The 20,922-nt window shown below is 39.8% G+C and overlaps 3 protein-coding genes across 11 annotated transcripts in view; 2 read left to right on the top strand and 1 right to left on the bottom strand.

Moving 5' to 3' along the window:
* Window positions 1-3,034, top strand: part of svilb (supervillin b) — a 52,002-nt gene extending 48,968 nt beyond the window's left edge. For all 7 annotated transcript variants that reach the window (XM_086272575.1, XM_086272578.1, XM_086272573.1 and 4 more), the window contains one exon: window positions 2,219-3,034. In XM_086272575.1, coding sequence (XP_086128701.1) covers window positions 2,219-2,305 — 87 coding nt within the window. In that variant the 3' untranslated portion in view covers window positions 2,306-3,034. The remainder of the gene's footprint in view (window positions 1-2,218) is intronic.
* Window positions 3,035-4,284: 1,250 nt separating this feature from the next.
* On the top strand, window positions 4,285-10,223 carry LOC147307975 (acyl-coenzyme A thioesterase 1-like). Of its 2 annotated transcripts, none has more exons than XM_086272596.1 (4): window positions 4,285-4,417; window positions 6,640-7,101; window positions 7,914-8,107; window positions 8,452-10,223. In XM_086272596.1, the coding sequence occupies exons 1-4, from the start codon at window positions 4,315-4,317 to the stop codon at window positions 9,058-9,060; spliced, it is 1,368 nt and encodes a 455-aa protein (XP_086128722.1). In that variant the 5' UTR covers window positions 4,285-4,314; the 3' UTR covers window positions 9,061-10,223. The 2 variants fall into 2 exon arrangements, with proteins under 2 accessions (XP_086128722.1, XP_086128723.1); XM_086272597.1 differs by having other exon boundaries at window positions 7,914-8,098; window positions 8,452-10,219.
* A 4,643-nt stretch (window positions 10,224-14,866) lies between these two features.
* LOC147307974 (ubiquitin carboxyl-terminal hydrolase 37-like) lies at window positions 14,867-19,762 on the bottom strand. Of its 2 annotated transcripts, XM_086272708.1 has the most exons (15): window positions 19,637-19,761; window positions 19,383-19,438; window positions 19,014-19,086; window positions 18,821-18,904; window positions 18,265-18,320; window positions 17,964-18,020; window positions 17,732-17,863; window positions 17,517-17,640; window positions 17,280-17,431; window positions 17,075-17,174; window positions 16,856-16,932; window positions 16,570-16,678; window positions 15,902-15,959; window positions 15,575-15,732; window positions 14,867-15,488 (listed from the first exon to the last, which is right to left on the bottom strand). In XM_086272708.1, the coding sequence occupies exons 1-15, from the start codon at window positions 19,661-19,663 to the stop codon at window positions 15,483-15,485; spliced, it is 1,269 nt and encodes a 422-aa protein (XP_086128834.1). In that variant the 5' UTR covers window positions 19,664-19,761; the 3' UTR covers window positions 14,867-15,482. The 2 variants fall into 2 exon arrangements, with proteins under 2 accessions (XP_086128834.1, XP_086128833.1); XM_086272707.1 differs by lacking the exon at window positions 14,867-15,488 and having other exon boundaries at window positions 15,548-15,732; window positions 19,637-19,762.
* Between the last annotated feature and the right edge of the window lie 1,160 nt (window positions 19,763-20,922).

Genomic DNA, 20,922 nt, shown 5'->3' with positions numbered 1-20,922 from the left:
TGCTGGGAGAAAAGATGAAAAGTTACAACTGACCACTTGAATCAGTCAGAGAATTCAGGATTTGATTGGTATGTGCTGTAAGTGTGTACTTTTATACACTTCAGTTAATACCTCAGAGTTAAAGCTATAACTCTAATGTGCTTCTAAAGTCCTTCTTATTATAAATGACATAAAACATTCATAGTTTACAACCCCTTAAATATCCTACATACAGGACTTAAAAATTATTACATTATTTTCTTTTTCCTAAATGATCTTATGTAGGACGGGATTTATAGATAGGCTAAACTTTTCATGTTCATTCAGGGTGTGCCCATAATGGTAAATCCACTGTAGGCTACCTTTAACTCATACCTGCACATCTTAAAAATACAAAATTCTTAGACCAAGTGAGGTGCCATTTTTACAGCAGTAAAACCCTAAAGATGATGATGACGATGACCTGTCAATAGCTTGACAAGGATGGTTAGTCATCGATGTTGAAGCTAGTGGCTGGAAAGAAATCTAAACTCTGCATTTAGTTTGCTTCAGACGGAGGAGAATGAGATTTCATTTTAGAAAAAACGTGAGATTTTCATGTTATTTTAATATTAATAAACACATCTAGCAGGCGTTCTTAAACTCAGCCTGGATAGACGTATATTTTCATTGTATGTTTGGTCTCAAATTGTATATAAAGTAGTAAAAAGTATTAAAAGCCTTAAATATATATTCTCTGTACCTGTAAACACCCAGTATTGCTCAGAATCGCATCAGGATTATTTGTCACTATTTACTAATATTGTATAGAAAAAAACCATCAGGAAATTATGGATTTTATGTAATGTTATAATTAATAATAATTAGTTACATCCTAGTGCGTTAAGAGGTCGCTTATCTCTTGATGTTTTCCTTGGTGGGAGCGGGTTTAGACTTTGAAATGATGTGTTTATGCTCTTGTGATAATTGACAGGTTTTATCTGCGCAGCTGCAGTTTATCTCTCCGACCATGCCGCACTCCTTCCACACTTCTCTGCTCCTGCAGCTTTTCTCTTTGCACGCACGCACACAACTTCTACCTTTCCTCTCAGTGCAAATAAATGCTCTTTAGTGATTCACTGTTATCTGCACTGCAGTCTGACTCACTATCTGTCTGTGGAGCACAACATGGAGGCATGAAAAAACACCAACACTGGATGGAGTTGATTTGTTTCCCCACAGGGCACAAGATATCACGTCATGTTAGAGAATCAGTGAATTAGCAGATGTGATTGTACAAGAAAATATTTAAAAATATTGTTTTCCTATTTATATTAAACTGAACTTTTCTGAAAATTGTGCGCTCTGAAACATCTCACTGTGAAAGTACCAAAAAATGTATAATCACTAAGCACCTACTCATCTGTTTATCCATGAAATGATCCAGTGCAAAGTGCAAAGGACAACATCCTGCAGATATGGCGCTGGAGCTTCACTCAATCAAACATGATTGATCAGGTGATTTGAGCACTTCTAAAGACGCTGATCTCCTGAATTTTCATTGCAAAGGTGAAGATAGATAGATAGCCAGCCAAAAAGGTGTTTGGTCTATCATCTGGACACAGGAAAGAGAACAAGGATACAGGAAACAGAGAAGAGTATTCCAAGGAAGAGGTTTGCAAAGAAGAAGTGGGATGTGAGGCTGAATAACAAGGAAGGAGAAAGGATTTGCATCCACAGAGACCGACGTAGGGCACATCAGACATCTGAAGAAGCTTTTATGCAAACATGAAGCTGTGGATGCTTAAAACAGCTTGATCTAATTAGGGTTGGGCAGATAGGCACAAAGGATAGAATTAGGAAGCAAAATCAATGATCATGTGAATAAACTAACCTTCAGAGTAAAACAGGAAGTAGGAAAAAGGCATACCTACACAAGAAGACTGAAACTAAACATGATAAGAGAGACATTTAAATGTTTCCTGTCTTAGACTTTTATCAAATTATATTTTTTGGTGCTTTGACAGTCAGTGTTTCATCAAATGCACCTGCTAACAAAACTTAACACATTCAGGGTGTGTTAGTATAAAACAAAGGCTGAATTTTGTCACCGAACAACAATATTGATCATGTTGAACCATTATTAGTTAGAGTTAAATTGCCATCTCTCCTCTCTGAGGCTGTGCTTGGCATTCAGTGATGATCCTATCACACTGCCTGTGTTCTCTTCTGAAACGTTTGTCTCTTTTTCTGACCCCAGAAAGCTTTGGAGGTGAAGAGAGAGGAATATGAACGTCTGCCAGGGTGGAAGCAAGTGAACTTAAAGAAGGCCAAAGGACTGTTTTAATCGTGTTTTTAATAGGAGTTGGTACGTGAAGAGGTACAAGAGAGGACAGTCAAGAGGGAGATGCGAGAAGAAGCCGCAGAGAGATGAACCTGCTTTTGATCTGATACGAGGAGAATGAGACTGGAGATGCACTCGCCTCGCTTATAGTGATGTTTTACTTCTCAACTTTGTCGTTACTTAACAAAATGAAATTCAAGCGGTATAACAAGCAGGTTAAAAAAAAAAAGACACCTGGCTTTGTTGCATACATGGCTTTTATGTGTGTCATAGCACTAAAATCACCGCTTATGGACTCGTCAAAGAAAAAGACTTGGACGCTTGTTGTCAGAGTGCCATGCTGTGGTTGTGTATGTGTGCGACTGTATATAATGTTTGTGTGCAACGTTAATTTGCGTAAAACTGTGTGTAGGTGCGCCTGTGACTTTGTATCTATGTAAAAACGAGTCCTGTCGTGTCAGATGTTGTAAGGAAAGTCGTCACTTCTTCTGTCCACACTGTCTGGATGCTGCCAGGCCTCATAGGTAACTCATATTGCTCAAAACTGCTGAAGTGACCCTGGTTTATTGGGCACCTGAGAGTTTCATTAGGAGAGAAACAGCAGCTTGAAGAATCTGATTGTATAGTGCCTTGCTTTTTGTGTACAGTTTATATACAGAAATTCTAGTCTGCATTTTTAAAGACTTTCTTTGTGATATAAGACATAGTGAATTAAATCACAATAATGCTCAACTCAGAAGTGGAGTCATTTGTGTCCTTGCTGCATACACTTTCATTTCATTGCATCATATCTCCAAAATACAGATTCTATTATGCTATCAGGAAAGAGTGAAGGGGGAAATTATAGCAACTGTTCCAAGTATTTTTACATAACTCAGTTTTTCCTTTTTCACTTTTTTTTCACAATTTTTTTTCTGGTGGTTGTAATGAACTACTGGACTCTGCCCTCTTCTTTTGATCTAACTTGAAGATTAAAATAAAAAAATTATCATAAAATGTTTTCCTAATTCCAAAGACGCTGTGATGCAGAGTAGAATATAAATAGGAACTGAATGCAATGATTCTATATTTTTTTCACAGCACAGCACAAAAAACATCAAGTGTTTGAACTTTGAGGGGGAAAAAATGTCAGTTTAAATTTCCTGGCAGCAACATGTCTCAGAACACTTGGGCCAGTGTAGCATCCCCACTTCTTTTGGAAACTACTGTTAAATGTTTGGGAACAGACCCGTTGCTGTGCTTCTGGGGGAGGAATATTGTTGGGACAGTGTAGTTTTTGTGTATTTTTTGTTTGATGGTGCAATAAGTCTTTTCAACCTGAAAGGTGAAAGGCCTGCAAGTGCTCCTGAGCGCAGTGATTTTCATGACAGAATCAATCATTGAAATCACTGCATGTGCTGCTTGAGCCTCTCTGAATCTTTAGATGATATTAAGCACTGCAAATAATGAGACAAGCATAGAAAGGCCTTTTTTTCAGAAACTGTAAGTTGAATGCAAGTTTATTTTGTGAAAAATCTAACTGATCCTATCAGGACAGCTGAAAAATCTTCTGCTGATTAAAGAAAATGAAAAAAAATTAGGTGCCCAGTGTCCGAAGTCTCTGTGGATTAACTATCATTTCAAATTTCTTTTTCTATTCTGTGTATCAACTTTTAATTGCAGTGGGGAGAACTTATAGATGTTTTTTCTAAGGTTTACTTTGAGATTTGTGTGTTGTGCTGAATAGTGTAAACTAAAGACAATTAAAATGTGGGGTATTATCTCAATATCCGGACATGGGTGTAAAAAATCTGTACTATCCCACACCTGGACGTTTGCTTACCCTAACGCACCTGCTTAGCCCGTGTCAGCCTGTTAGACGGTTTCAGCGCCCTCTGCCGGACACCATTTAGCATTACATTAGCTGGATTCAACAGTTTTACTACTGCAGTCACTCAGTAACATTGGTGCTTATTTACCAAAATATATTCCAGCAGAGAGCTGAACAGAACAGAGTCTGCGCAGACTTCGTCATGACGCGCATTGATCGGGAAGGGGTCTGGAGTCTGAGAGAGCGAACAACGTGCTTTAGATTAACCCGATTTAGTAAAACAGTAATTGAATCCATCCGCCTCGGTAAGTTTTGTTTTTAAGACAGAGAAGAAAATCTGAAGACATGCAGGCCACTCCCAGTTATGCGTCTGTGCTCAGATGTTTTGAAAGTGTATATAAAATACGCTTCTTCTTTTGCACAGCGAATACCTTCGTCAGAGCTGGCGTGGAGATCTCTGCAGAAGTTTAGCACTATTTAAAGTATAGTTTATTTTCTGGAAGATTTACCCAGATTCTCCAGTATAGTTTCAGACTTACCGGTAAACTAATTAAAAGTGCGATTTTTTTTTTTCCAAAGGGAGCAAGTAACTTTACTGTTTTAGTTTTACTGCGTTTGCGTTACACCGCGCTTAAATTTCTTTGCGCTTCTACCCTAAATTTTTTTGGTAGTCTTTTTCCTTTGGTGAATTTTGACGTTTACTACAAGCATAATTTCACTAGACTGTAAATTTACTTTGACTATCATCTTGCTGAAGAAAGTCGACTATGATGGCATTATATGGGAAATTGCGCTTCCCTCTGTTTGTTTCTTGTTTGTTTCAGTATTAAAATGCACGATACAATCTAATAGTAAATTCAAAAATACATTTATGGAAGGTTGTTTCTTTTCTGTTTAACAATAATCACCAACGAAGAAGACGCACTACCACAAAACCTAGGGTAGAAGCGCAAAAATATTTAAACGACCTTTAGCCTAAAAAAACTTGGATCTGTCCGCCTGTGTGAATTAATTGAGAGGAGATTGGTTGTTGCATGGACATGATCCAAGGGCATGTCGGAGCACTGGGCGTAGGTTCAACACCTGTTTAACTGATTGTTAATACAGACATCTATTTAGCCATCCAGTGGCCTGCTGAGTTTAAATTGAGCATCAGAATTTAGAAGAGATTTTAATTTGCATTTGCAAAGAGGTCAAAGAACAACGCAGAGCGCAACAACAGAAAATAATAATAGCAAACACAGAATCATTTATAGAAACAAGGTATATACCCGCCGTGATTACAGAATACAATCAGACAAAACAATCTGTACAGTCGAGTATATCTTGTAATAGAGGATTATATAAAGACGTGATGCTATGGAGCCTTCCATTCAGCCATATCAAATTAAAACAGACAGAATCTTCCACCACAACATATTAAGGATATCCGCACTCTTTGACATCATCAGGATCCAAGAACAAACTGCCATCAGTGAGAAAACGATGCTTTAGAACAGCCACTCCCAAAGTCGAGAGTGCTGCAGCCCATTTAAAAAAAGAAAACCTAGCGGGGCCCACCCAATCTGAAATCCTCCCTCTAATTAAAATACAAAAGAAATGTATATGTTTCCTTGAAAACAAAACAAACATAAACAACTCGGGCTATAATTTGCTATTGTTACCCAATCATATGCATAATGTTAAGGCCAGTGTGTGACCCCGCCTGCCACAGGGATACAAATTTAAATACATGAGCAGAAAATTAAGGTCACAGTAATGAATAATATCACAAACTAACCACCTCGTACTACCAGTTCGAATTCACTTTTTATATAAGTAAATTAACTTGTATGAACATGTAACTACACATACTTCCGAGTAATTCCAAACCGAATTTCTGTTAATACTGTGGTCCACCTGCAGTATCTTTACAGCCCACCAGAGGGCCCCAGCCCACACTTTGGGAATCCCTGCTTTAGAAAATTACTTTGGACACTAGAATGTAGGGAAAAAAATGACCTTTCACATCCAGTAACTATGTGAAAGGTCATCAAAATGCACCTGTGAGAGTTTTCTCCAGTGACTGATCAGAGCAGGAAAAATACCCAGTGTATTATTGCTTGTTTCTTTTTCTCTGCATCATTGGCATTAAATTTATGAAGTTTTACTACTGAAAATTTTGATATATCCCAGTAGACAGCTGAATTAAAATGAAATAGGTTGCTGTTTGTAACAAAGCTGAAATGTAATTTTCAGCCTTTAAAATTTCATGTGGTTAAAAAGTTGTGAGATTTAAAAAATGCTGGGACATTAAAAAGTGCCACATTTTGACCTAACACTGTATACTTTCTGGTCTGTAACTCCAGTAATCTACATAGTATGTAGCATTGCGTCCTCAAATATATTGAAGTTAAAAAAAAAGAAGATCTGATTCTGATGGTGTCGAGTGGGAAGCATTCCAAGAATGTTTCTTTTTTATTTTCCTTGCAATGACCCATTTGTCCAAATATTGAACATTCATGGAGTTCAGTCTTTGATCTTTCAGAAAAGATGTCCTCCCAAGTCAGGCTGAGGCTGCTGCCGAGCACCAGGTGTCTGTTTGATGAGCCCGTTCAGCTGAAAGTGGCCGGGCTGCGGTCAAGGCAGGTAGTCACAATCAGAGCCACATCGACCGACGAGAGAGAAGTGGTGTTCGGCTCTTCAGCCACTTACAGGGCAGATGATGGCGGAGAGGTCGACCTGAACCGAGACCCCTCACTCAACGGGAGCTACGTTGGAGTGCAGCCCATGGGTCTGCTGCAGTCACTGAAGGCAGACACTTTGCACAAGTACTTCTTCAAGAACAAAGCTCTGAACCCTCACGTGGTGAAGTTTTCTGTGCATGAGCAGGAGGCGGATGGCAGGATACTGGCAGAAGAGACAAACGAGAGGTTTTTGATGGGAGACGGGGTCAGTCGGGACCCAGTCAAAGAGGGGAACATACGAGGAGTCTTGTTTACACCCCCAGGTACTGTATGTGGTTTTCCACTTAGAAGTATTCACTATCATTACAGTGGGCCCCCTTTTTTTTTTTAACAGGTGGCGAAGGTATATTTTCTGCAAAGGGTACATCACTTTTCTTGATTCAATTTCAATTCAATTTTATTTATATAGCGCCAAATCACAACAACAGTCGCCTCAAAGTATTTATATTGTAAGGCAGACCCTACAATAATACATACAAAGAATAACCCAACAATCAAATGACCCCCTATGAGCAAGAACTTTGGCGACAGTGGGAAGGAAAAACTGCCTTTTAACAGGAAGAAACCTCCCGCAGAACCAGGCTCAGGGAGGGGCGGGGCCATCTGGGGTGAGAGAAGGAAGACAGGATAGAAGACATGTTGTGGAAGAGAGACAGAGATTAATAACAGATGTCTTAAAAGATGTCTCAGTTCCTAAAATGCATCTGGAGGACAGAGGAGGGGGTGGCTTGTCATATTAGCTGTAATCATATTTGCACAGCTGTATCCTTTGTAGAAGTACTTATTGTACTACTTTGGGAAGTTATTTAAAAGTATCCTTAAATATAAAAAAAATGTGTTTAACACCTCTGAGATCATAAAATACAGCACTAATTGGGCTGTAATGAAACTATATGATGAAACTTACACCAAAAATCACGATACATGAGTGAAAAACATTTTAATTCATATTTAAACTGGAAAACATAGATGAAGTGTTGAATATGGATCTTTTATTGTAGGGCTTTAGGTTAAAGTTTCACATTATGCATGATTATAACCTACTTACATGAAACTTTTGTTGTCTGTGTTCTAGGAGAAGGTCCGTTCCCTGCTGTGCTGGATCTGGGCACCTTCATGTCTGAGAAAAGAGCCTGTTTGCTGGCCAACAAAGGGTTTCTGGTCCTCACGATTGCTGTGTTCAGTGACAGACAAAATATGAAAGAGATACATCTGGACCCCTTTAAAGAAGCCGTGGATTTCTTACGCCACCACCCCAAGGTGGGTCCAGTGGGTGACACTTAAGCTAGCAGCGTAACTTTACAAGAACCCATGTAACTGTGTGTTCAGACCGAATGTGAAGCAAATGTTTTTGTTTTTTTTGGGAGGGGGGGGAATGATTGCATGCGTAGTCTGTGAAATGCAGTGAACTGGTTAAAAATCAGTCAGGTTTGAAGAATTGCTTGGCAAAAAGTGAGACACTGCTTTAGGGAGTCCTAGTTATGTGTAGTTACGAGTTATGTGCCAGAACACCCATTTTTTTCTTTAAACTGTTCCAGTTTAAATGCCCAGCAGGTCACAACTTTTAATACTTTGGAATTGCCGGTTTCTGAGCTCTGTGTGTTATTTCACAGGCGGGCAGTAAAGGAGTCGGCATAATATCAAGATCAAAGGGAACAGATATCGCGCTCTCTCTTGCTGCATTCGTGCCCGGTGTGGAGGCCTTAGTTTGGATCAATGGCACCAGTGCCAGTGTGGGCACTCCCCTCTACTACAAGAAACAGCAGATCCTCTCACCCTTAATGTTTGACTTCAGCAAGGTGATTACCACCAAGTCTGGAGCAAACCTTATCAAGTATGCTACTGAAGATCCCCTGGAAGAGAAGAACAAAGGAAGCCTCGTCCCCATTGAACGAGCCAAGAGCCAGTTTCTCTTTGTGGCTGCAGAGGATGACCTCAACTGGGACAGCAAGGCCTACATGGACCAGATGGTGGAGAGACTGAAGCGTCGTGGGAAGGAGAACTTTGAGACTATTTTTTATCCTGGAGCTGGACATTTGCTGGAGCCACCCTATGGACCCTTCTGTTCCTCTGCTTTCCATGGGATGCTTAGCTTCTCAGTGGTGTGGGGAGGGGAGCCCAGGGCCCACGCAGCAGCAGAGATCCACCTGTGGAAGAAGATAGAGGAGTTCTTTAGAACTCACCTGAGTTGTGATGCTGCACAGGCTAAAGCCAATTTATAAACAGGATTTGAAAGATAAAACAAAAAACAACTATTGAATATATTATTTTATTTGCTTGTGAATATTTTCTGTTCTGTCTTTGAATGCATTTCATGTTTGATTTTAATATCAGAATACTTTAATAATTCCTCAGGGAATTATGTGGGTTACAGTTACTCCAGGACAACAGTAAATGGCCTGTATTTGTATAGCGCTTTTCTAGTCCCCAAGGACCCCAAAGCGCTTTATACATCCAGTCATTCGCCCATTCACACACACATTCACACACTGGTGATGGCAAGCTACACTGTAGCCACAGCCACCCTGGGGCGCACTGACAGAGGCAGTAACTTCTTCCTCACCTCATCAAGCTCTTCTGACTGCTGCTGAGCTCCAAAGCTTTTTACCTGCTTGGAATTTGTGTTGACTGAATACATAAATTCATAAATCAAGTTTAATACAATGGCAGCAAAGATTAAAAGAAATATTTGTGTTCAGCTTGTGAGTGACCATCCTACAGCTATCTGGGTGAGGTCACTACCAGAAAACAGCAAGGAAGGAGACCAAAGACGCCACCTGGGAGATATCGCTACAGAATAAATGTTACAATACAAATGCGAACACACAGGAAAAAAAGGTTAAACCATACAAGACCAACTCCAAGTTAAAGAACTGCATTATTATAGCACATTTCTAAAGTATATTTCACTACCACAGTAGTACAAGGATGAAAATGGCACCACAGAAAACTAGCACATTACTCATCAATGCTGCTCTTTTTTATGATAAATAACAATGTATTTTAAAATACTGATGTATTGAAAAACAAGACAAATTAAGTGTAAAAACCTTTGACTTGTGGTTGTGAAAGTATTTGCACCACTATCAACTACAGCAGACTCCAAATGCGATTTTGTCATCCTTTAATAGGTAGAAAATGGAGAAATTAAAGTAGAAATGACTAAGTCCTACATTTGTGAGTGTTAAACAAATGTATTCCTGCTTCAGCATTTAACTGTAATGACAGATTAACTGCTAACAGACATTATCTGTTTATTAAACTCAAGAATTAAACATAATTGAATTTATGACTGTTTTATAGGTTCACCTTATTTGTTTACCAATCTAATGTCAGTCATCTCAACTCTGTATTGTCTTTGGTTGCTAGACTAACAAGCCAGTCCAAAACACTCTTTTCTGCTTTGGGGCGGGACAAGTGGTAAAGGTTCAGGTGAACCTGTGGGACCTGACACAGAAGCTAAGTCCTAAGAATTAGTGATGGGAATTCCGGCTCTTTTTAGAGAACCGGCTCTTTCAGCTCGGCTCACTAAAAAGAGACGGCTCTTTCGGCTCTTCAGGTTGTTTTGTTGCTTTAATTAATTTATTATTAACAACAATATAAAATTATGCACAAAAGGAATTACTAATGTAAAAAAAAAAAAAAGTGGTTTTATTTATGTATGTTTATATATAAATATATACAGTGGCCCCTAGAGATAAAGCCCGTACAAACTCCAAAAAGCACGTACAAATTCTAAAGGACGTAGAAACTCCAAAACACATTTCTAGCGTTAACTGAACTTCCAAAACAGAGCTACCTAGATCACTTAAATTACACAATTGAAAGCATATGTGTATTGTTTGTGTATTTATACACAGGCACTCATATATATTCAAATAATTTAAAGAAAACGTTCATTTATCGATAAAACAGGCGGAGCGAGAACACATCCGGGACTTTTTCGCGTTCTCGGCTTGATGCATACTTTGAATTGGAACAGTACTTGGTCTCCGACTGATGACGTATCACGAGTACACGAGAACACAAGTACAAACAAGAGAAAGGGCCTATGCTTCAGGTTTAATATGGACAAGTAAATGTGTGTCTATGTGGGGGCCCACTAGTACAAATGTGGTTTAAGTTGACAATAACTGTTTTAGTTGTACCCTGGGGCATTTCAAAGGTGAAAGCCATTCCACTTTAAAGGTATAAGGTTTTATGAGTGAAACCAGAGTTAGGACTTAGGAGGCCTGGTGTTTTATTTTGAAAATCTTAATTTATATACCATGCAGTAATTGTTACAACATTGGGTTTTATTTTTGTTCATTTCATAAGAAAGTAACTGTTTTCAGTTCATTTTTTCCTTTCCCAAATAAATACCTAGTCATATACAGCAGTACAATGAACCCAGCCCAATCTCACGCTAGCTTTTACCATAGCTTTGTGGGAATGGGCAATTGTTTGCATCGTCTGTCACACCAACCCTCTGCATGTCCTCCTTCACTACATCCACAAACCTCCTCTGTGGCGTTTCTTCTTTGTAACATAAATCTGTAACATATTGTTAAATAGTCTAGTCCAGGGGTCGGCAACCAGCTGTGGCACGCGAAAGGTTGTTAAGGTTAAGGTTGTCTCCTTGACCTGGAGACAACATATAAGATGACACCGCCATGGACCTCAACCTGCAGGCTTTGTGTTACCTGTTTCTTTATACAGGAGCATGTAGGGGTGGACTGCCTTTTTATTTGATTACCCTTTTCTCATGTTTTTCTTAGTTAGGGACATTTTGGGGGACGTTATACTCTTACTTGTTAAACACATGCTCCCATCCACTCTCTTGGTCCAGAAGCTCCATAATCCAAGTGTCCCAACTCAGGTCTGATGGCATTTTTTCAGTGGTGCTTTTAACCTCTTGGGAACTTTCACTACATTCCTTACTTGATGCAGAAAGAAGAAACGAGTCAGGGATGCATAGCAAGCACAACAAGACACCAGCAGCCCAACCTTTCACCAACTGAAGACATTTGCAGCACCATAAAACATGACAGAGAAGAGCTGGGACTATGTGAAAGGGTGAAGTGCTGCAGTAAAGTTGCAATGGTCCTATCTTTTATACAGTCTATGGTTCACTCTATTAAGATGTGATTATTTCCAAGGTCCATTTAGTTTTAGTTAGCTGAAGCTAAACCAGAAGTTAAAACGAGATGGTGAAAAACATTTTTAGTTAATGTTACGACTGTTGTCGTAATGTTGTCTCATATGTAAATCTGAGTGTGCAGGTGCCTTTCCGTGATTGGTGCATCCATGGGACGGCCCATACAGATTGGCTAATGACCTGGAGACAACATATAAGATGACACCGCCATGGACCTCAACCGGCAGGCTTTGTGTTACCTGTTTCTTTATACAGGAGCATGTAGGGGTGGACTGCCTTTTTATTTGATTACCCTTTTCTCATGTTTTTCTTAGTTAGGGAGATAAGACATTGTCATTTGGTTTTATTCTTTTCATAAATAAGTTTTGTACATCCTTTAGATACGGTCCCTTTTGTTTGTTGTTTTGGGGTCCACCCCGAAGCTATAGTTCGCTCCTTTCCTTTGTTAGAATTCAATCACTGTGAAAAAAAATCACCATCAAAATTGTACTGGTTGTGTGATGTGCTGCTTGGGGTCAGACAGGGGTGGATCACCCTTATATTATGGTCTGGCCACCCTTAGAAAGGCCATAACACTAACTAAAATGAAAATTAAAACTAGACTTATAACTGGCTGGTGTCCTTACCAGTGACCTTGGGTCTGAACTGTGGGCTCCTCTTTCCAGGTGTTCGTACTGCCTGAGTGGGACCAAGATGTGCTATCTCGCCTCTTTTGGGTTTTCTGCATGTTTCTGGCTCAACATGCAAGTATCCACTTCTTGACGTTCGCTGTTGGTTGCAGCCACTTGAGGTTTTTGGGCTCATTTGGGTTCTCAACACTGGGTGACTTTGATGGGAGTGAAAGCATCCTCACAACATAAATCACCACACTACCTGCTTTTGTTTCAGATTTTTTCTTTATCCTTGTTAACATGTTTGGGTACTGGGTTTACCTGTAATGCATTTTGTGCTCCAAAAGCTGTTATTTTGTGCAGCTGTGCTCCAAAAGCTGTTAGCATGACCTTTTTTATCATTAGATTGTGCCACACCAGCATCTGAGAGAAAAGCTTTGAGTTTGATTTTGTGTTTGTTTTGCAGGCACTCAGGAGAATAAGTCATGATGTTTCTTGTGTTTGTCATGCTAGTATCTCAGTGCTTGTCAATCACCAGTCAACAGTGTCACCACTGTGAACAACATCCTTCGACTGTTCGAGCCAAAACCTTTGAGAAGTCCCTGCAGCCGCTTCAAAACTCATCACTGAGCTCGATCTCTCTTTTAACACGCTGGAGACAACAATGAAAGAGGACTTTCTTTCATATGCTGCTTTGAGGGCTTTGTTCGTGAATAACAACAGAATCAAAACCATCCATGAAGAGACATTTCACCCGCTGATTAATTTGGAGAAACTGGACTTCCACAAACCAGTTGGAGACTTTGTCTTCTGGATGGTTTCAGAAGCTGATTTCTCTCCACTATTTCAATCTTTTGGGAAAAAAATATACAACACTGAGTCCGGGAAACCTTTTCGTGCCACTGAGGAGCTTGAAGACCCTCTATTTTTGAGGAGCTTTCCTTCAGTCTGTCAGTGAAAGGGATTTTGTTGACCCTTGAAACTGCCGTGACCCTGTCCAAAGACCAGCTGGCCACCTGGCCGGGTCAGTCATGGATATTCACAAATACCCCATAGTACTGGTGGAAAAGAAATATCGAGGGAAAATCCATGTTCAGACCATGTTCAGTGTGTCGTGACACTTGCACGATGGAAGAACACACCCACTTGTTGGTGCCAGAAGAGCCACTGAGAAATTATTGTTTTAGCTGGCTCATTACAAGTCGATGGCTGGTCACCTGGAATAGCATAAAACTCTGGAGCGAATAATTGCCCGATTTTACTGGCCAGGAAACTGTTTTAGACTTAGAGCTTTTTATTGTCATTGTGCAGTTTCTTGCACAGTGAAATTGGGTAAGTGGAGAGCCGCTGTATCTGTGCGCACCACCATCTTGCATTTCTTGCATGTTTGGATATGCGCCGATGGTGTGCGTCCAATGGTGTCAGCTGGTGAACCAGCTGGTCATTCAAAAAGCACCTTTATGCCCCTCACCATTAATGGAGGTCCCATTTGAGCGCATTGGCATGGACCTCATTTTATCGATGAGAAAAAGAAAGTCTTTAGTTCAGCTGTTGTTAACTGATCTTGACTTTGTTAATTAAACACTGCAAACCTGCCTTCAGTGTGTCCTGTACATGAGGTCATTTAGTACACCACAGCACGGTGAATTTTTTTGAGCTGATGAAGTTCAGCCAAAACAGGAAACTTGCAGCAGGAGACAGCAACTTGTTAAAATGTTATAAAAGGTACAATGAAAGATTTTCACCCTACAGGGTTGTCAATGATCCAAGGATAAATGTCTAATTTGGTAAAAATTTTATAAGCCATTTCTGGAGAGACTGCAGTGGAAATGTTGTCACTTTTGGACTTTGCTACCTGCAGCTAAACATTTGCAGCTAAATCATTTATTTAAAAGCAGAAGCTGCAACTGATCGAGGGAATATTTGTCTGAAAACTTAAACTGAACTCCAAGGGTACCATTGCTCCAGCTTACCATCTTTACCTGAGTGAATCAGTTTGTTGAACAATCTAAATGATTCAGAAACTTCTGTGACATCAACTTAACTAAGGCTCATTACAAATTTCACAAAACACTGCTGAATACTTTTAATATTTTTTTATTAGTTATTTTTGTTTTTGTTGTTATTTTGATTTTAATAAAACAAAATAAAATAAAGAATTAAATCATTTCTTTGTTTTTTTAAATTTAATTTATTTTACAAATAAATGAATAATAATATTAATAACAACAATAAAATTAGTGCTGTCAGCGTAAACGTCATTAGGTAAAATGACGTTAACGCTGACAGCACTAATTTGTTGTTTCCAGAGAGCAAGCCAAACACTGGTCCAGAAAAGGACGATCTCTAGTAGATTTTGTTTTAACCTCCTAGGACCTGGTGTCCACATATGTAGACATAACATTTTGGGTTGTCTAGACCAAAATACAAAATTTTGCTCTTCAAAAACCTGATATCCACTTATGAGGGAGGACATTACACTGCCACTGTTCAATCGAAATTTAAAATGAATGTCCTCATATGTGGATCTCATTCTTTTGAGAAACAAAAAAAAGATAGTCCGAATCTGATGTCTTTGTTTTTACATTCATCAGGTCCCAATCAACCCAAATGGCACAGAGAAATTAAAAATGCATGCCATGAAAGTTCAGGTCTTAGGAGGTTAAAAATGTCCCTGCTGATGAGACCAGTGAATGTGGGGCGACGGTGGCAAGAAAAAACTCCCTCCTGGAGGAAGAAATCTTGGGAGGACCAGGCTCTCTGGGAGGACCCTCCCTCCTGAGGGCAATACTTACCTATACTTGTCCTCCAGTGTGCGATGGTGGGCTGGGACGACTGCTTTTCCTTCTCAGCATGACGATGACCTTAACTTCCTTCCTTCCTTCCACTTCCTGTTTCAGAACTGAGAATGAAGACAAAACTGGTTAACAAGGTAACAGGACATTTAAAAATTCTCTCACTTCAGGATGAGATGCTGTGTCTTCTTACGTTTCTCTTGTAAAACAGGATGTAGGCCGAGTGCTGCTGTTCCTCACAAACTGCCGATCCGGTTGTGTGGAGCACCTGTGCGTCATTATAGGTGAGCCAGCGATCTGATGTAGAGTGCTGACTCTCCTCAGGATGGACAGAACTACAGATGTAGTGTCCTGAAATCACATTAAGACAAATGAATCCAACTTCTGGAAGTCAACTGATTCAAGCAAACAGTGATTTTGACTTAGTGCTTCTTAGAACATCAAAAGCTTTTGTGTGTGAGTCCTTCACTGAAAAGTAGCAAGTTTTCATTTTCTGTTTGTCACAAGTCTGTTGTTTTACCTGACTCTGTGCCTCCATAATGACTGATGATGCTGACAATACTATAACAGCCACCACCCTGAGAAGGAACAAATCCAAAGAGTGTTAGTTTCATAAAGTCTCACATCAGTGCCACAATTAAGCTGATTTGCTGAGGCTACGTCCACACTAATGCGTTTTCGTTTGAAAACACATCGTTTTCTCTCCGCTTTGACCTCCCGTCCACACTGAGACGGCGTTTTCCTCAAGGAAAAACACAGCATCTTGAAAACGCTCTCGAAAACGCATACATTTCAAAACGGAGTTGTCCTGTCGCAGTGTGGACACTCGAAAACGCAGACTTTCTAAAACGATGACGCATTTTAGTCATGTGATGCAGTCATGTGAGCAATTAAACAAAGATAAGCCGAGTGCATTATACAGCAGTTGTTTTGATTGCTCTCAACTTTGACAGCCCTAAAAACGATTAATATCAGTTTGTACATGCTCCGGATAGCTTTTCTTCAAATTCTGTAATTCTCACTCACTTTTGCGCATGCGCAGGACTGGAACATAGGCGTTTTCGGCCGTTTCAATGCAGACGCACAACTATTTGAAAATGACTGAAAACGCTAGTGTGGACACGGAGTTTTCAAATCTATCCGGGCTAGTGTGGACGTAGCCTGAGACGTTCTGCAGTCTGTTTTTACCTGATTGGATGGCACCACCAAGTCCCTCTGCAGCCTGACGGGGTCATCCACCTTCTGAATCTTGTAGGTTTGTGTAAAGCCAAACCTCTTCAGATGCAAGATCAGAACTCTGGCAGAAAAGAAAAAAAACACAAACAAGGCAGAAAATAAGAAGAATGAGTGTCAAACACAAACAGAAGATGGGAGAAAACGACTGCTCAAATATTGTCTCGAAAAACTCTGATATTTGATGCGCCACAGTTTGGAAACCTGGTCAGTCGATCAATTCTGATGTGACCTTACTCACCTTGGCAGTGTATCAAAAGACGACTTCAGTTCTGAGGCCGTCCCTCCACAATCACAGCGATATTCTATTTCTTCTTCCTGAACAACAGCACAGAGAAAACAGGCTTTATGGTAGAAAGAAATCTCAACATATGCACACACACGCATACACACAAACACTAACAAAAAAGGTGTGTTAAGATCGCTGATACGACAACTCTATTGGAATTTGTGATCTTACCTTCAAGTATGTCTCTAACATGTTTATCACAGACCCCTCTGGAACCAGGTCAAGAGACAAACTGGTGAATTCCTCTTGCTGTGATGAGTGGTGACCGCAGCTACACATTTCAGGAGTAACGTAGTTAAAGTAAAGATCAGGTACGTGGAAAAGAGGTATATGAAAATATTGCAACCAGCTCTGCGTTTCTGAAAGACAGGCTTACCTCTTGCATGTCCTTATGTTCTCCATTTTAAAAATGTGATGGTCTTCTACTGGGCAGGTATAACTTTGGCCCAGGAGAGCTGCGTTCCTCTCCAGGCGAGGTGTGAGCCTTTTGACCTCATTGAGGAACAATGTTAGGAATTCATGAGCGTCCTGAAAGAAAAGCAGAGAGATTTAAAACAGTACATCAAAATCAGAAGGTAAAGCAAAAAACGAAATGTCCAAATAGCTGACGCACTTTCTGTGCACTGCCGGTGTATTCGGCAGCTTGATTGCTGAATGCCTTCTTAAAAGCTCTTAGGTGGTGATCTTTAAGGCCATAATCTGTCGACTCATGACAGTCCCTGACATCAATAAGCCTTCTGTAGAAAGGAAGGGTAAACAGACATTTCTGCTGTTAGATCTCTTTGTTCTTCAGGTGTTTGAAGAAAGTAGAAGGTTGACGTAGCGCACCTTAAGAGCTGAGCTTCTGGATCTGTGCTCCACAAAACCCCCTGACGCCTGATGTCTCTTATGAACTCCTCAATGTTGAGGAGGCTCTGCAGGCAGGAGTTCATGTAGCAGGTGTTTCCGATGTTTGGAAACCTGACACACACGCGCAACGTTTACAGTATCAGTGTAAAATAATTCATTTTCTCCACTTTGACAAAGTGACCTTTGATCTTTGTGCACCACGTGTACTCACCCGAAGCGGTCTATAGTCCCAGTTTGACTTTTTATTTTTTTCCCACCGCGTGCTACACTGCTCCAAAAAGGTAAAAACACAAACACAAAATTAGGAAAGATGTCAAGATTCTGAGCAGTGTATGTGCATGTATGCATGAGCTTTGACGCTGAAACATTTTGGAGGACGTCCAAAAGTAGTAAAAAAGATGTAAATACACAAGGTGGAAGACAAATGCCAATAAAAGGGAAATAAAACAGCTCCAACTAAACCACTGCTATAAATATCTCCAGCAGCATTAAAGAGTGGCGCATTTCTTTACCTCTGATGAGACGTAGAAGGAATTTCCTTCTCTGCCACGTTTTGTTTGTGTAATTTCTGTTTAGAAACAAGAAAACCAACATCAGTAATGGCATAAAACAAACATACCAAGGGAGTCTCTCCATGAAAAGTGTCCAGTTAGAAAATTTGGTATTATTTCATATTATTTATCACTTTAGTGAGCTGTCAGCTCATGAAGCAGATATATAGGAATATCTTTAAATAAAATAAAAACAATTTATTCATGCTTTAAATTGAGTTTTAAAGTTTGTCCTATGAAATACAAAATCCTTCATTTGGTTGTGATCAAAATTCAGTTTTTACAGAAATCATCCATGAAGCTTCATTAAAAGATTCAAAAATGCTTATTTACCATAAAAAATATTTAGAGAAACATCCTGCAAGTCCCTTCAAACTTACCTTTCTGTGAAAAAAAACCGTTTAAACATCTTTGAACTTAATTTGAGGACATGGATGTGCTAAATTGCTCTTAATTCTTCTCATTTAACTGTGATGAGTAAATGCTTGATGACAGGGACTCTTTCCATAAAACATACCTTCCAGAATTTAAAAAGAAACCAGCGACACTTCTTTTGTGTCTTCGCAGTGCTGCTCTCTGCCTCTGCATCGCTGTCAGTTTGCTGCAGAGGACGAACAAACATAAGTTTATTAAAAAAGTAAAGTCACTTTAAATTAACAAGTGCAATTTAAAGAGAAAGTGCATTTCATATGTTTTGAGTAAAAGCAAACCGAGGAACAGCAGAAGTGTCTCCATTTTCTCTTCTTCTTTTGACCATTTTCAGCAACAGAAGCATCCGGGATGCTGATGAGGACAAAAGTGTAAATGTTATTTTTCAAAGTGGAAAATTTTAACAAGGAGTACATGCTGGAGATTGCAGATAAAAATTAATAACTGTAATGGAACAAAATCATGTATTTTGTACATTTACACTCTACATTTTCAAACGCTAATCTCTGAATCAATATAAATTATAGACAAGACTAGAAGTAGTAAAAGATGTAAATACAAAACACCAATAAAAGGGAAATAAAACAGCTCCAACTAAACCACTGCTATAAATATCTCCAGCAGCATTAAAGAGTGACACATTTCTTTACCTCTGATGAGACGTAGAAGGACTTTCCGTCTCTGCCACGTTTTGTTTGTGTGATTTCTGTTTAGAAACAAGAAAAGCAACATCAGTAATGGCATAAAACAAAGTATATGGTAAGAAAATACAATATCCTTCATTTGGATTCAAAATTCAGTTTTTACAGAAATCATCCAAGAAGCTTCCTTAAAAGTTTCAAAAATGCTTATTTACCATAAGAAAATATTCAGAGAAATGTGCTGCGAGTCTCTTCAAACTTACCTTTCTGTGAAAAAGAAGTTTAAACATCTTTGGACTTGATGTGATCGCAGCCAAAATCTCCTCAGCTTTGCAAAAGTTCAACTGAAAACAAGCAGTCAGAGGTTGTATATTTATAAACTTTCAGCATAGAATGTTCATACCCTGAACAGCAAACATCATCATTATGATGTATGGGGCTAATTTGCATATTTTGGAATGTATGCTCATTTGAACTGTATGGCACTCGTCTCCAAGCAACTGCTACAAAATACAGGTCAAGTCAAGTGGCTTTTATTGTCATTTTAACCACGTGCAGAGGTACTGTACAGAGTGAAATGAGACAGCGTTCCTCCGAGACCCTGGTGCTATATATGACATATACGGACAAACCCAGGACTACATAAAGTGCAGTGTGCATAAATTGCAAAAATAAACAAGACAAAACAGTGCAAAACTAGACAGAACAGGACGATACAGACACAAGACAATGGAAATGTGCAAAATGCTGAGTATTGTGCAAAAGTAACTATCGTGTGTGAAGGTGTGCGTGTGCCAGTGCAGTCACTGAGTGTTCAGGGGTCTGACGGCTTGTGGGAAGAAACTTTTCCGTAGTTTGGTAGTGAGGGCCCGGATGTTCTGGGACCTCTTTCCAGAAGGCAGCAGGGTGAAGAGTGTGTTTGAAGGCTGTGTGGGGTCCTCCAGCGAGCGGGTGTTATAAGGAGGGGAGAGGGACTCCAATAATCTTCTCAGCTGCTCTCACAATCCGTTATAGAGTACTGCGATCTAATGCGCTGCAGTTACCATACCAGACAGTGATGCAGCTACTTAGGATGCTCTTGTTAGTCCCACTGTAAAAGGTGGTGAGAATGGATGGTGGGAGATGGGCTTTCCTCAGCTTCTGCTTGAAGTAGAGACGCTGCTGGGCCTTCTTGGTTATGGAGCTGGTGTTGAGGGAGCAGGAGAGGTTCTCCGCCAGGTGGACACCAAGAAATCTGGTGCTCTTGACGACCTCCACAGAGGATCCATTCATGTTAAGTGGGCAGTGATCCCACTGTGCTCTCCTGAAGTCAACAATCTCTTTTGTTTTGTCCACGTTCAGAGACAGGTTGTTGACTCTACACCTCTACAGATGGCCCGCAGTGCAACCCTTCAGCTTCCTAGTCCTATATACAAATTTAAAGACCTAGGAGACTTACTTCTCGTCACAGAGTTGTAGCATTCACAAGATTTTCAGAAAACTTGAACTCAAGGTCAAGGTCACTGATATTCAAACTGACCCCAGAACTTTAGTAGATGCACCAATGGTA

The sequence above is a fragment of the Aulonocara sp. 'chitande type north' Nkhata Bay genome, linkage group LG18 (assembly GCF_057382095.1).
Source record: "Aulonocara sp. 'chitande type north' Nkhata Bay isolate Kocher_YH1m ecotype deep benthic linkage group LG18, A_spYH_male_GT1.1, whole genome shotgun sequence".
Taxonomy (NCBI): Eukaryota; Metazoa; Chordata; class Actinopteri; order Cichliformes; family Cichlidae; genus Aulonocara; species Aulonocara sp. 'chitande type north' Nkhata Bay.
Note: the sequence above shows the minus strand (reverse complement) of the source record. Positions and strands in the feature narration are given on the sequence as shown.

Bases quoted from the DNA above. Each gene is read 5' to 3' on its own strand.
- LOC147307974 (XM_086272707.1), bottom strand. From the start codon at position 19,663: ATGTTTAAACTTCTTTTTCACAGAAAG. The intron at 18,905-19,013 runs GTTTGCTTTTAC...CGTCCTCTGCAG, and splicing joins GACACTTCTGCTGTTCCTCG to CAAACTGACAGCGATGCAGA. The intron at 17,175-17,279 runs GTAAGCCTGTCT...TGAAATGTGTAG, and splicing joins AACATAAGGACATGCAAGAG to CTGCGGTCACCACTCATCAC.
- LOC147307975 (XM_086272596.1), top strand. From the start codon at position 4,315: ATGACGCGCATTGATCGGGAAGGGGTCTGGAGTCTGAGAGAGCGAACA. The intron at 4,418-6,639 runs GTAAGTTTTGTT...TTGATCTTTCAG, and splicing joins AATTGAATCCATCCGCCTCG to AAAAGATGTCCTCCCAAGTC. The intron at 7,102-7,913 runs GTACTGTATGTG...TCTGTGTTCTAG, and splicing joins AGTCTTGTTTACACCCCCAG to GAGAAGGTCCGTTCCCTGCT.